General features: G+C 51.5%; 5 protein-coding genes across 5 annotated transcripts; 2 read left to right on the top strand and 3 right to left on the bottom strand.

The window, feature by feature from the left end:
- The first annotated feature begins 27 nt into the window (after positions 1 to 27).
- On the top strand, positions 28 to 2,191 carry V8C40DRAFT_230621 (X-domain of DnaJ-containing-domain-containing protein). Its single transcript, XM_083212753.1, has 3 exons — positions 28 to 308; positions 402 to 1,624; positions 1,720 to 2,191. Exons 1-3 carry the CDS (start codon positions 203 to 205, stop codon positions 1,897 to 1,899), a joined length of 1,509 nt encoding a protein of 502 aa, XP_083079372.1. The 5' UTR covers positions 28 to 202; the 3' UTR covers positions 1,900 to 2,191.
- Positions 2,192 to 3,012: 821 nt separating this feature from the next.
- On the bottom strand, positions 3,013 to 5,948 carry V8C40DRAFT_14078 (uncharacterized protein). The gene has a single exon (XM_083211199.1). The coding sequence runs from the start codon at positions 5,797 to 5,799 to the stop codon at positions 3,358 to 3,360; it is 2,442 nt and encodes an 813-aa protein (XP_083079371.1). The 5' UTR covers positions 5,800 to 5,948; the 3' UTR covers positions 3,013 to 3,357.
- A 1,203-nt stretch (positions 5,949 to 7,151) lies between these two features.
- On the top strand, positions 7,152 to 8,502 carry V8C40DRAFT_230616 (cytochrome b5-like heme/steroid binding domain-containing protein). The gene has a single exon (XM_083212752.1). The coding sequence runs from the start codon at positions 7,248 to 7,250 to the stop codon at positions 8,271 to 8,273; it is 1,026 nt and encodes a 341-aa protein (XP_083079370.1). The 5' UTR covers positions 7,152 to 7,247; the 3' UTR covers positions 8,274 to 8,502.
- Positions 8,272 to 11,088, bottom strand: V8C40DRAFT_230615 (uncharacterized protein). Its single transcript, XM_083212751.1, has 4 exons — positions 10,985 to 11,088; positions 10,867 to 10,926; positions 10,569 to 10,803; positions 8,272 to 10,512 (listed from the first exon to the last, which is right to left on the bottom strand). The coding sequence occupies exons 1-4, from the start codon at positions 11,016 to 11,018 to the stop codon at positions 8,445 to 8,447; spliced, it is 2,397 nt and encodes a 798-aa protein (XP_083079369.1). The 5' UTR covers positions 11,019 to 11,088; the 3' UTR covers positions 8,272 to 8,444.
- A 264-nt stretch (positions 11,089 to 11,352) lies between these two features.
- On the bottom strand, positions 11,353 to 13,782 carry V8C40DRAFT_230614 (major facilitator superfamily domain-containing protein). The gene has a single exon (XM_083212750.1). The coding sequence runs from the start codon at positions 13,173 to 13,175 to the stop codon at positions 11,676 to 11,678; it is 1,500 nt and encodes a 499-aa protein (XP_083079368.1). The 5' UTR covers positions 13,176 to 13,782; the 3' UTR covers positions 11,353 to 11,675.
- Between the last annotated feature and the right edge of the window lie 59 nt (positions 13,783 to 13,841).

The following is a 13,841-nucleotide window of genomic DNA, read 5'->3' as shown; positions in this document are numbered from 1 at the left end:
TACGTAGCGCCGACGAAACAAAAGCACACTCAATCTTGGGCAAAATTTCGGTTGCGGAGAGCGAATATGCCATCCCTCGTCTAATGCCGCGATAACAACTTGCATCTCCCACAGCGCAGCCAGCCTTTTCGCTTTTACTTTGCTTTCGCAAACCTACACATCTGAAGCGCCGTATTCGCCTGATAAGCATCAATCATCCAAAATGGTCGTCGATACGGCCTACTATGACACCCTCGGCGTCTCGCCGACGGCCTCTGAGCTGGAGATCAAGAAGGCCTACCGCAAGATGGCCATTGTCCACCATCCAGGTATTTAACGGCGCATCCCGTTCTGCGTTTCTACGTTCTGTTTCTTTCTCTTTCCCTTGTTGAGCACTGACTAACTGGCTGTCCTAACGCCAGATAAGAACCCAAATGATCCGACCGCACACGAAAAGTTCCAAGCCATCGGTGAAGCCTACCAGGTTCTCTCCGACGGGGAGCTACGAAAGGCCTACGACAAGTATGGAAAGGATCACGCAAAGCCACAGGAGGGCTTTGTCGACCCGGCCGAATTCTTCTCTGCCATCTTTGGCGGCGAGGCCTTTGTCGACTGGATCGGTGAGATTAGTTTGATGAAGGATTTGGCGGCCACAATGGACATCGCCATGGAGGGAGAGGAGGGTGAAGGAGAGGCAGCGCCGCCGCAGGAGGACGACGAGTTCCCGGGAACTGCCGAGGCCATGAAGGAGAGCATGAAGGAGAAGGAGAACCGAGAGCCTTTCACAGGTTCCGCATCTGTGCCACCGCCACCCACGGTGGTGGTGGACGAAGAGAAGACAAAGACACCATCTGCTACCTCGACACCGCCGCCCCGATCGGAAGCCACGTCTCCGACCCCTTCATTTGGCTCTCGGAATCGCATCCCCATCCGAGCAGCGCTCACAGACAAGGCCCACGAGGATATGGAAAATGAAGTAGGCACGACCGAGGAGGACCTCAAAGGCAAGGAACGCAAGAAGGGTGGAATGAGCAAGGAACAGCGGGAAAAGCTGCTTGCTTATGAGAAAGAGCGCGCGCGCATTCGCAAGGAGCGCGTTGAGGCTCTCACGCGGAAGCTGCTGGACAGAGTCAGCGTGTGGACGGAGACAGACAAGGGCGCCGACGTAACGCGAGCCTTCCAGGAGAAGATGCGGCTCGAAGTGGAGAATCTCAAGATGGAGTCATTCGGTATCGATATCCTTCACGCCATCGGCCAGACTTACATGTCCAAGGCCTCGACCCTTTTGCGCAGCCAAAAGTTCCTCGGCATTGGCGGCTTCTTCAGCAAGCTAAAGGACAAGGGCACACTGGTTAAGGACACCTGGAACACCATCAGCAGCGCCATTGATGCGCAGCAGACAGTGGAGGACATGGCCAAGATGGAAGAGAGGGGAGGCGAGGACTGGACAGAGGAGAAGCGGGTTGAGTACGAGCGCCGTGTCACGGGCAAGATCCTCACAGCCGCGTGGAGAGGCAGCAGATTTGAGATCCAGGGCGTGTTGCGAGAGGTGTGCGATACTGTCTTGAACGACAAGAAGGTTCCGTTGTCAAAGCGACTGGAGCGAGCGCAGGCGCTCGTCCTGATTGGCGAGATTTTCCTCAAGGTTCGTGGCGTTTATTTCCTCCCCTTTCTGCGATGTAAAAGTATGCAAAAGGTACCGTTGTTCTAACTGTGATTCTTTCTCTCTCTCCCTAATAGGCCGAACGTTCTCCCGAAGAAGAAGGCGATTATCTGCTCTTTGAGCAGCTCGTCGCCGAAGCAGCCATCAAGAAGGACAAGCACGATGAGCACAAGCACAAGAAGGACAAAAAGTCCAAGACTGCAGAAGAGATTGCTCAGGATGCCCCCAACGTGCCTAAATCAGAGACTGCGCCGTAAGATGTACAGTTTGAGGACGTGGCGTTTAATGGTTTGTGGAGGGGAGACGTGAGAAGGGAAAATGGAAAATTGAGAATTTGTTTGTTTAGAGAAATCATGTCAAGATTGCCGGATAGAGAGCGATCGGCATATTTATTATATAGAGTATACAACCCACTTCTGTTTTTTTTTTGTCTGGCGGTTTTTTCATGTTATATGCATGTTTGGATTTTCTTCTTCTTTCAGAATATAATAGTTCTTCCGAGATTTAGTTCTTTTGAAGGCTTTTAAGAAGTATTCTTATAAATTCTTGGAGTCATCGAAACGAATTTCAGCATATTTACATCACTTGTTCTTACGAGTCACTAAAGCAAATATTATCACAAGCATCCAAGAAAACCAAACCATGGAAGGCATAATCGCTTTTCTTCTTCTATTTCCGTTTCCATCATCACCGAAAGCAGCGTATTCTATATCTCACACATACATAAAAATAATGCAGTTTCCTCTCCTTTGTATATCCAGAGAACATGCGAGCTCGTTACGTTGTTATAGCCTATTACGGCTTAACGATATATAAAAGTTTTTGTTTTTTTCTTTTCTTTCTCTTCTTTCAAAAGAAAAAACAAGAAGCAAAACAACAACATAAAGAAAAATAAAAATAAAGAAAAGGCGCGTCTCGTCTTTTCTTCGTTCGCGGCGCATTTCATGTGGTGTGTGTTCCGTAAGCTTTCCCCTTTCTTTTTTCTCTTTCGTCCTTTGCTTTGCCTCTGCGGGTATCTTACACATTTGGAAAAACAACGACAAAAAAAAAAACACGACAAAAACAACTGAGGTAGTCAAATATGACTAAGGATATCATATAGAAAGAAGGACTTTGCGGAGTGAAAAGGGGGAATAAGCCGTTGTGAATGTTTTAAGCTTTCCCCCTTTACATAACGAGGGTGGTTTTCGCACTCGGTTTTGTGGAAGAAGGGTATTTTGGGGATATATATGAGGTAGCTCTCAAGTAAGAAAGGAATGGAGATAGCGGGTGGTTGGAAGAATAGAGTGATCATGGCCTTCATCAACGCAAAGAGTAAAAAGCTGAATCTAGTATCAGCGTAAGAGAAAAAGGAAAATATAGAGCATAAGAAACGCCATGCAAAATCCAAATGAGCGCCATGTATCCCCGATATCCCGAGATGCAACTATACGTGCAAAATAAAAAAGAAAAGAAAAAAGTATATGCTGTCGCAAATACAAAAGAAAAAAAGGTAAGGATAGAAATAGAAAAAAGAAAATTTGCAGCAGTGTAGCAAAGAGGAGAAAGGGTCCAAGAAGAGAAGGAAAAAAACTTGAAAATCCATGAGTGGTGATGTGAGCGAGAGTAAGAAATGTTTGCGCCGTGGAAATAAAATAATCGATCGGCCGATTTATGAAGAATAATGTGTCGACTTGCCTTCCTTCCCCCTTTGATGTATGCGAAATGTCGGATATCTAATGGCCCGCGACGGGCGGCAGTTCTATGCCGCTATCACGATCCTGTGATTCTTTTGGCCATACTTCCGCTTCGGACTCCATGATTGATATGGTATCATCCCCAACAGAAACGGTAGATACTGTGTCTTCTTCAACTTGAGATGTGTCGTCGCCATAGTCGTAATATGAAGCTGCCAGGACACGGCCGGGCATGGCATCCACATCAGCGATTCTGACACGGTAGGCCAATGCCTTTTGCCCTTCTTTTATGAGCAAATCTGTCCAGTTTAGACATTTCTTGAGACTTTGGTTCATCTTCTGGCTATCAAGCAGAAGCTCTTGGTGCCTGGTGAGATCGAGTTGGAGACGGCGCTCATCGCGCTTACGCCGTTTATCCCCGGGGGATTCCGCTTTCAACGGTGCTCCGTTCGATTTCGAGTCGCCGGCTGTATTTCCGTTGGATAACTCAGAATCGACTAGCGAGTCTTCATCCTCATCCTCCTCTTCATCCTCCTCCTCGTCTTCATCGTCTTCGTATTCGTCGTTGTGATTTGCCGGGCCGGCCTCCTCCTCTTTCTCACTAACATCGGTGAGACCTCCTGAAGCACCCGGCGCTGCTAGAGAGGCTCCGCCTTGGGTAGAGGCTGCAGAGCCGCCTGTAAGGCGACCAGCTCTGGATAGGCGTCGGAAGCGGCGCAATTCGGCAGACTGCTTGCGCAGTTGCCTCTCGAGAGTTTTGTTGATGGCCTCAAGAGAAGCATTGGTAATTTCGAGATCTTGAACTTTGCGTTCACGCCGCGCGCTTAGGACAAAATGATCAAGGGACTCAGAATTTTGAGATGACCTCTTCCGGTTGATGGAGTCGAAGTCTGAGTCATCACTGTTCCCATCCTCTCCATCCTCCCCCTCTTCGCTCCCATCCTCATCATCTTCGTCCTCTTCATCGTCCAACTCATCGGCCATTTGCAAAATCGAAGCCATCGTCACTGGCTGTGCTAATTGCGGCAAAGCGGGACTTAAAAGCGGCGGCGTCATTTCAGGCGCGTGAATCATGGGTGGTGCCATAGTGGGCGAGGCAAGCTTTGGTGCTGCTACCCCATCTATAGACTGGACACTGCCCGTCCGGCCGTGCCCCTGATTCAACCGTAGAGGCGCCTCAATACTCACCCGCCTTTTGTTGCCCTGGGCTGTGGTGGACGCCAGCTTCGGGGATGGCTGGGCCGAAGACCTTATCGGAGACGGTTGAGCCGAAGCTCTAATCGGAGACGAGGGAGACATGGCGCTGCCCCGTAGCGGTGGTGGCGGATGCTGCTTATGATGTTGTTGTTGCGGTAGTGTAGGATGTGTTAGGTTCTTGGAAGGCGACGCTGGTCGCGAGTAATGCTGGGTTGTGCTGGATCCAACGTTTGATGAGTTGCTGGTGTTGGGGCGCGTTGCTTTGGAGCCGCTCGAGACCGTCGAGCCCGATCCAGAACTGCGCGCCGACAGTCTGTTGTCAACATCTGGCGTGCCATTGGCGTAGAAGAACTTGGTAGCAACACCCTCTTGCGCCGCGTTCAGCGAATGGGTGCTTGAGCTGGGGTATGCCGGAGGACTCGTCACTCGCTTGCTGGCGGCGTCGCTGGCATAGAAGAAGGTCGGCGTACTCTTAGTATGGACAACCGAGGCTGGTCGGGGCGGTGGTGCCTGGGCCGCGGGTTTTATGCTGCTCGCGTAGAAGAATTTGGAGTCGTTGTCGGGTCCATTTGATGAATTTCCAATGCTCTTCCTGGAGCTCAGGCTGTCGGTACGTGCCAGCGGCGACATGCCCAGCCCGCGGTTGCTCCTCGTCTCCCATCCGTCGTTGGACTTGTCGATGCTCACCGTGCTGCTCTGCGCCGAGAGAACGCTGTCGGCACGGGACTGTCGGGGCGCCGACCGCGGGGTCACGGTATGGCTGAGATATGAAGCCGGAGGAGCAGCGGCGCTCTCACCGTGCGGCGACTGCGCGCCGACAGCAGAAGAGCCGGATTTGCGAGCCAGCGGCGTGGTCGCGGACGGGCCCTTGACGGCGACCTTTGGGGTCAGGGGCGTTCGGGTCATGCTTCGGGGAGGAGCCGCGCTCAGCTGAGGCTGGCGAGGCTTGTCGCCGAGAGGCATCGTGGCAGCGTCCCTCTTAGTGGATGAACGCGTAGTTGGAGCAGCGGCAGCCCTCACAGAAAGCACATGTTGATTCGGCTGTCGAGCAGCAGGCGGACGGATGAGGGGCGATCCCTGGGGATTGGGCAGTGGAGGCGTGCCCAATCGAGCTGCGGCGGTCGTCGCGGTGTTGGTGGCTGGTCGCTTGGATGCGGATTTGCAGGCGGAAAGGCGCGAGGCGGGCGGTTGAGGCTTGGATTTGGGTTTTGGCTTGGGATTTGAGTTCGGGTTTTGGTTTGGGTTGTCGGCGACGGTGTCTGAGTATGGGTTGACTGAGCGCATCGTCCGGGCGTCCAAAGTCGCTCGACAGCCGCCAAATGGCTCCCTTGGGTAGGTAATTAAGGCCGCTGTGACGACTAGCCCGGGCCAGAAATTAGGGGGTGTGTGGAGGGATAAAAGGAGCCGGGACTGCCTGAAGAGTGTCCACTAAGCCCAGCGGGACGGCAGCTATGGAGGGATCAAATGTACCAGAGTTACAGGCACGGGCACGGTAACGGGACGGAGCACGGGGGACGGAGCAGCGACCATGAGCGAAGATATGGAAGACATGTGCCATTGATGACGCTTTAAAAAGTCGGCGATGCTGTTGTTGAATCGTCTGACGATTGAGGAGAAGCACCACACGCAGCAGTCATGGCCCAATCCATTTAAGCGCAAGCACAGCACAGGGTTTTTGCCCCCCCGCAAGTCTGTATCCAGAAAGGCGGTAAAGAGTGCAGAGCAGATGCATCCTATGGGAGCGAGCGAAGAGCATCCACAGCTGCACGCACATGCTGTAACAGAGCATCTGTGCTCCGTCCGAGTACATTAGCATCGTGCGTTTGCAGACGACTAAACTACCTAGTACGGTAGGTAGGAGCAGCAGCAGTAATAAGGAATTGACATGCTGGGTTAGGTGAGGTGTCCATATGGAGCTGGTGCTGTGAGGCGCGATACTCGGTGTAAGCTGTGTATAATGTGGGCGGTGGATATATGCGACAATGCAAGATAAAGATAGATTTGATGCAATACCACTGCTGCTACTAATACGAATACTACTAAGGTAGTACTACTTTGCATCTGCTCATCTGTTGCTTTAATGCCACAGTAATACGAGCACAATACGGTATCTTTACTCCCGTGCATGCAAATGTCTTCAACTGCCCCCCCTTGCTCCGGTAGACGAGATCTGCATCGAATGAGCAGATTTAAGCTACCCGACGAAGAAAAACCAAAACCTCCGTATAAATTAGTGCACACATCCATGCTTAATATCCCTCCATACTCCTTCTAGTCGTGCTCTAAGCCATGCCATAGCGCCAGTCACGCGGGCCAAGTCGGATCGCCCATTGTTTATTTATTCAGCTTGCCATGCGCATAAACCGCTACAAAACACTGATCTACTAGCTCAAAGACGAGCAAAAGAATCAAACAAGAGCAAACCCCGACACCCCCCGAAAGGTATTCCAGAACGAAGCCGAGCTCCCCTGATGAAACAAAACACACGAAAAAGCCGAGGATTCGCAATTATGCCCATCCGGGTGTAGCGCCTCGTGCCTGACCTCCCGCTAACGACGTCCCGGTCGCAGTAATAAACGGACCCCATTGGCTGCGACAGACGACTAGACCCCCTGATGTCCCAAATTTAGAGACCACATGCATGCCTTTGCCGTCATCCTTTGACTGCTTAGCATCAACGTCTGGAATTTCTTCATTTCTTTAAACCGTTTCGTGTCTCAGCGCAGCCTAGCATGGCCCTGCTTGGCATCTCGCTCATTGTCGTGTCCGTCGTCTTCGTCATCCTGCGCCCGCCGCCGTGGCTGTGGTTGCCATGGCAGAGCGCTGGGAAGCCCGCCGCCATCACGGACGGCAAGGAGACAAAGGCATCATCAGATCGAGATCGACATCAAGATGATGGGCAGCATCGACTCAAGGCGGATGCGCCGAAAATCGCCATCGAGCCGTCAGACGATATTGAACTGAGGATATCCTCAACAACGACCTCGGCGGAACGAAGCTCTTCGATTCTGAGGCAGCGGAAGCCCGAAGACGGCGCCCCTAATGCGCTTCCAACGATTGTCCCTCCAGCCATCCAAGAGCCGGAATCTCCAACCACGCCCAAGGCTCACGCCGCAACTCCAGCTCTGCCCGTTCCCAGCCTCTCCCTCGTCGAGCCAACCTCTAATAATATGATGCCTCCGCCAACCTTGAATAACATGATGCCTCCGCCGCCTCTCCCTTCATCCCGTCCCAACGGCCGCATTCCTTCACTCAACCAGTTCCCGGCTCCCAACTCGGCGCAACGTGCCCGCGGCCCGGCCCCCAATCGAGGCCCTTCGGCATCCTCCTCCGGCCTCGCCCCTCCCCCGACACTCTCCGCCAAACCATCCAAGCCCAGTCGCCAAGTCGTCCTGACGCCTGGCCACTCTCCGCTAGACTGGGCCAGGATATCAGGTCCCAGCGCCGACCTGCGCGGCGTGGAATCTTTGACTCCCTATTTGCGCGTGACGCCTTCAATGCTCAAGGTGCAGACTGGGCGCAAGGGCAAGGATGCGTGGATGGCTATCAACGGGAAGGTGTACAACGTTACGCCGTATGCCAAGTTTCACCCTGGAGGCGTGCCGGAGCTGATGAGGGGAGCTGGGCGAGATGGCACCAAGTTGTTTGGGGAGATTCATCCATGGGTCAACTATGAGACTATGCTGGCAGCGTGTCTTGTGGGGTTGCTGGTTGAGGAGACAGACGGCAAGGAGGGTGAAATGGACAAGATGGATTAGATTAGATTAGGCTACAGATGAGCACACAAGAAGCAGAATGGGCACCGCAAAGGGCATAGACTATAGATGTTTTACATTAGTTAGAGAGAGATACCCCCATGTACGCAGATTAGATTACATGTACTAGGTGTGTAGCTGGAGCATGATCCAGTGTCACGTCTTGCCCACCAACTACCGTCTCTTGCCAAATCTAAACTTGAGATCGTCGTCGCTGTCGTCGCTATCGTCGCTATCCGCCACCTCAAGCAGCTTCGGCGCCACCCTCGTCCTCTTTGCCGGCGGCGGGTTATTAGCAGCGGCCGGCTCCGTGGCTACTCTCTTCCCCTGACCAGTCGCCCAAGACTTTGCGCTGGAAAGCTGGCTCCGTCCACTACTCTGAGACGGCACCCCGGTTCCATCCGGCGTTGGCTCTGCCTCTTCATCCACGTCACTGCTATCCGAGTCGATAACTCGCGCCGACGTACCTCGCCTCGTCGGCTCCGGTGCCAGAGAGGGGGAATTCCTTGCCTCACTAGCACCGACGGCAGATGGCTGGCTTGTTGTCTTCTTTCGGTCACTGCTGACATCTTCCAGCCAGTAGTTATCGCCAACCCCAAATTCTTTGGGCTTGACTTCCGTGAGGGCGATGATGACTCTGGCGGGCTGCCTCCCTACCACCTCTCCCCTTTTGCGAAACTTTTTAAAGTTCTTCATTCCGTTCCACTTGGGATTCCACCGCCCATCTGCAATATCCTGTTCCCTCGTCCTGTCTGACCCCCTTTCTGTAGGACGTAGCTCAATTTCTTCCACAATATTAAGCCGACGAATCTCGGCCAAGTCAATGCCTTCTGGTAGATTTGCCAGGTCCTCGGCCTCAGCCCGAGCCCGAGCCTCCGCTTCCTCGCGATTCTTTGCAGCCACTGCTAAAACGTCTAGCTCCTCCTGCTCCTCCTTCACCTTCCCCTTCTTCTTGGTTCCGGTCTTTGCCTTTGCCTGATCAGCCTCTTCTCTCTCAGGTTCGGGTGAGGGCGCTGCGAATTGTTCCCCCCTCTCAAGGCGTTGCCGCTTAAACTTTGCTACTGCTGGTGCCATCCCCTCCATCAGATCGCTTTCTGGTATGGGAGAGGGCGGCCTCTTTCTCTGTGATCGAAAGTTGGCATCATTATCGTCGGGCACGAAAGGAGCATCTTGTTCTTGAGACACAAATAACCCTCCCTCGTCCTCTTGAGGTTGCGGTTGTTGTCTCGCAGGTTCCCTAGCGGGAGGGGGTTCGTCTACCCCCATCTCGTCATCGTCATCATCGAAGCCCCCAAACCTTCTCTTGACTGGTTTCCGTAGTCGACTTCGTCTGGGAATGGGCTGTGAATCAATTTGTTGGGAGGACTGAGACACTACTGGCGTTGATTGACTGTTCAGGCTCCGTTGAGTGGTCTGCTCAGGCTGCAGGCTTTCCGCTGGCCTTGAGTCCTCGACTCTAAGGGATGATTCCGTCTCCAGTGGTCGTCGCAATTGGCTTGCATCGTTGATTAGAATTGCTTCCAGGAATTCGTTTTGCTCAATAGGCCTGTGATCCAGTAGCAGTGAGACTGCAGTGATAAACTCGGTGTACCAGCCAACAAGTTCTCCTTTGGCCGGCAAAAACCTCACCAGAACAACTCCCTTACCCTCACTACCATCGTTAAACGATCCGGATCCCTTTTCACCTGCGACTCCCTTTACATATCGGACAAAATCATCCGCCCTCGTCTCCTCTGGCTCAATAGGATGTAGCATAGCCTTTCCACCTCCATTTGTAATCGGCGCCATTAGGTTGTCATACTGAATTTGGCTGTAGAAGATGAACGTATAACCTTCAAATACGTCTTTTCTTCGATCATCAGGCGCATACATTTCATCCGGGTGCTGCACTGGTTCGCTACCACGCGTTGGTAGGTGCTCCAATGCGTTGGGCCAAAACTTGTCAAAATCTGTTTCCAGAGAGCTCGACTCTTGGCTATCTGCGCCATTGGAGAGCTCCGTGACAGAGGATATGGCATCGAGGAAAGTCTCCGTAACAATGTATTTGCCATTTATAAGAGCTTGTAGGCCTTTGGCTGTATTTCGCTTCTTCGATATGACGTGCGTCGTGTGCTTTACGCTGTAGTCTGTCAACAGCTTGATGTCTAGCTGCTCGAACCGCTCTTTAAGAGATGTCAGAGGCTGGGTTTGAAGTTCTTTGTTTGTAAATGAGAAGGTAAAGACTGTCGGGTGCCATTTTAGCCTGCTCTCTGTCAGCAATCATAACAGCATTTGCTCGTTTCATGTAGGCATATATACCGAAACTTATTCGGACACTTGCCCAGCATAATCTCGTACTCTTCAACTTGAGTATCATAAATGCTTCCCTTGATCTTTTGCCCATTGATCACCGTCCCTATCTTCGTTGCGAGGTCCTCAATCTTGATGTGTGACCGGCTCGATAGATTGTGTGCCTGTCCTTCTATGACGTTCTCGACGGTGATTGTCAGGTGTTTGCGCGAGATGGTATTGTGCGACAATGCCAGCAGGCCAGCTATTCTCATCTCAATCAGCACCCGTAAAATCCACCAAAAGATATGCAGGTCATCAAACTTACGCTCCACTGCTGTCCTCCCAAAGAGGTACGTTTTGCCTGGACGCAGCCAAAGTCGACGCCCTACACAAAAACAGCTCGGTCAGTACCGCATCTGGCCGAATGCACATGTCTCACTTGCCTTGGAAGGCTTCTTCATTTTCCAGCAGCCACATCGCCACGGGCTGTGATTCATTCTAGGCCACAGGCCATCTCTTGCGTCGCATTTGCAATGACGCTGTGATGTGGTGTCGTGAACTTTTTGCGGGGCGGCGCGTCGGTGCCTGAACCGTCGACGCCAATTCACGTGCCGCTTTACACGTTTAATCCCTGTGGTTTTACAGGGGCCGCATCAGCATTTCGCAGGAGAAGCATTTCGCCATTTACCTTCCATTCTCTTAATGGGTGAATGTACTGATAAGGAGGCATTGTAATTAATGATTTCTATATCAAGAATGATTGTTGATAGCTAATTTTGATGCCCGAGATGGAAAATACAGTGATGGAAAGTGTAATCATTATGTGCTTCAAATATTAATCTACTTAGGTATTCTCCTTCTATATACATGCGCTCGTAGAATGCCAGATATAGCTATTATATCAAAAAGGGTGCTCCCATGTAAAGTTTCATTGCGCCATAAACCCCATATATGCCAAGCTGTTAATATCCAAAGTCGAGTGTCCAATGACATGAAGACAATCGCAGCTGCAACTGACATGACGGTTCGTTAAATTGCCATTTCGTAATTTGCCTCTCGTTTTGATGGTCATCGCCTTGATTTCCTTGATTTCCGTCATCACGAATCTCATAGTTGGAAACCCTCAATTGATGCTCAGACAACCCTCTTCCTGTAGAAATCAACAAGCATTCGTCGTCGGCCAGCCTTTCTTCCTTGCTCAATCAGTTCCTCGCTATCGCTCGTCTTATATCGATCGACATCCTCCGGTCTCTCGTTACGTGCTCTGGCAAGCTCGTCGATTTCACCAATCTTCCACCCGCGAAGTATAACCATGCAGATTGTAGCAGCAATAAACATCAGGCCTGTCCATAATTGAGTACCCAGATAACTTCCAGTTCCGGACACAATCTGCAAAGCAATTGGCTCGCTGAAAGTGCAGGGAAGCAGAATCATCAGCCACATAATATTAAGGGCAGAGGGCACGTCTTGTAGCCCAACAATTTCGGCTGCAACAGGTCCGACAACTGTCCAGAATGTGCCGGCAACCATACCGCATACAATAGAGTAGAGGATCAGCACGCCGTATGTCTTGGCGTTGATCCAGATAGCCAGCGAAAAGACACCAGCCAGGAAGCTGCAGATGGCGGCCATGTTCATCCGTCCCGTTCGGTCACTAAAATATCCCATTATCGGCCGGCCAATACTCTGGCCCATGTTGAAAAATGCATTGATGAGAGCGGCCTGAGATGATTGAAGGCCGATTTCGTTGGCGTAGTTGGCAAGACTGAAAATATCCACAGCATAGCCCAGGATACTGAACCAGCCGAAGAGGATATACAATAAAAACTCAGCTCGCGTCAAAAGAGTGCTCTTGAAAGCCAGATGTGTCGATCCGACAATCTTGTTGCGGTCTTTAACTAGAAGGCTACAGGTGAAGTTCACGACGAATGCAAGGATTCCAAGTATTCTGAAGGCCCACGCGAGCCCCAGGTTTTGAATCATAGCGCCAGTAGCAAATGAGTAGATGAGACCTCCCATGCCTGAGCCGGCAGCGGATATACCGTTTGCCAAGGAGCGATGAGTTGTAAACCACTGAGGAATAATGCCCACCGTGGCTGTGAAGAGGCATCCCATGCCGATGCCAAAGAGAACGCCCTGGGTGAGGAACAGATGCCATATCTTGTAGGCAAAGCTTGCCGCAATCCAACTGCCTGCTTCAAGCACAACGCCGAGGAGCATCACTTGTCTGGTGCCGTACTTCTTAACAGCTATGGTCGCGAATGGTGAGACGGCCATGGCGCAGCTAATGCTGAGGGAGCCAACAAAGGCATACTGTAGAGTCGTTGCCCCGGGGAAAGTGTTGTTTTTGATGTAGTACGCCAAGAAGACTCCGTAAGTTGAGTTCATACCCCATGTATGGGCATTGATGATGCAGATGGCCGCGGTGACGACCCATCCATAGCCACCGTTTGGGGGCGGAGGGGGTGCATTGTTTGTCGGTTGCTGATCCGAAGACTCAACCATCAACTCTAGGTTCCCCTTTTCAGTCTCATCGCTCATAGCTCCCTGGTCATTGTTGTTCGTTTGAGACTCGGAAGTCGGTAAGATATCCTCTTTGTCATGTTTTTCACTGAGTACCTGATCATGATTCATCTTAACCGCCCAAACCTTTCTCACTTCCGAAGTGAGAATAGGTGACAGTCAGGCGAAACAAATCTGTCAGTGACAAAGAGGATGGTTATTTGTTGGAAAGATAAATGGAAGGAAAAGATGAAGAGGAGGGGGAAAAGTTTTGGCTGGCCACCGGCTGAATTGCCATTATGTATGTGGTGTTTAACTGGGCCACCGGGGGCCACCGGGGGGCCAAATCGGCTCCATAACCGTAAAGAACAAAAGAGGCAAGCGATTACTTAAATCACTTCCTGTTTCGTTGATTTGGGTAAGCCTCGCCCGCGACTTGGCTGGAGTCTAGTGAAGGGCGCGGTCGATAATCTCCTCTCTCCGAGCCGGGAATATCTGTCCGGGGATAGAGGGGCTAGCCTCAAGAACTCAGCTACAACCTTCAATTGGCCTTTTCCCCTCCTCTTCTTTTGTTACAAATACTTGGCATGCATTTGCATAAATACTACAAGCCTCACCACCGAAAGCCATTGATCGTAAATGAATCTACAGTGGCTAATTCAGCAACACATTGAGTCAAGACAACAACCACTTTATGGGGTTGATCCAGCGAAGCAGCCCAATAGCAAGCTCTTCCTCTAAATGCAACACGAACAAAGAAGAAAAATCTAGCAAACCCAAGCCAGAAAAGGAGGTTGA

The sequence above is a fragment of the Trichoderma camerunense genome (genome assembly GCF_050948025.1).
Source record: "Trichoderma camerunense strain CBS 138272 chromosome Unknown V8C40scaffold_1, whole genome shotgun sequence".
Classification (NCBI taxonomy): Eukaryota; Fungi; Ascomycota; class Sordariomycetes; order Hypocreales; family Hypocreaceae; genus Trichoderma; species Trichoderma camerunense.
Note: the sequence above shows the minus strand (reverse complement) of the source record. Positions and strands in the feature narration are given on the sequence as shown.

Bases quoted from the DNA above. Each gene is read 5' to 3' on its own strand.
- V8C40DRAFT_230621 (XM_083212753.1), top strand. From the start codon at position 203: ATGGTCGTCGATACGGCCTACTATGACACCCTCGGCGTCTCGCCGACG. The intron at 309-401 runs GTATTTAACGGC...TCCTAACGCCAG, and splicing joins GGCCATTGTCCACCATCCAG to ATAAGAACCCAAATGATCCG. The intron at 1,625-1,719 runs GTTCGTGGCGTT...TCTCCCTAATAG, and splicing joins TTGGCGAGATTTTCCTCAAG to GCCGAACGTTCTCCCGAAGA.
- V8C40DRAFT_230615 (XM_083212751.1), bottom strand. From the start codon at position 11,018: ATGTGGCTGCTGGAAAATGAAGAAGCCTTCCAAG. The intron at 10,927-10,984 runs GCAAGTGAGACA...GTTTTTGTGTAG, and splicing joins AAATGAAGAAGCCTTCCAAG to GGCGTCGACTTTGGCTGCGT. The intron at 10,513-10,568 runs GTATATATGCCT...GACAGAGAGCAG, and splicing joins AAGTGTCCGAATAAGTTTCG to GCTAAAATGGCACCCGACAG.
- V8C40DRAFT_230614 (XM_083212750.1), bottom strand. From the start codon at position 13,175: ATGAATCATGATCAGGTACTCAGTGAAAAACATGACAAAGAGGATATC.
- V8C40DRAFT_230616 (XM_083212752.1), top strand. From the start codon at position 7,248: ATGGCCCTGCTTGGCATCTCGCTCATTGTCGTGTCCGTCGTCTTCGTC.
- V8C40DRAFT_14078 (XM_083211199.1), bottom strand. From the start codon at position 5,799: ATGCGCTCAGTCAACCCATACTCAGACACCGTCGCCGACAACCCAAAC.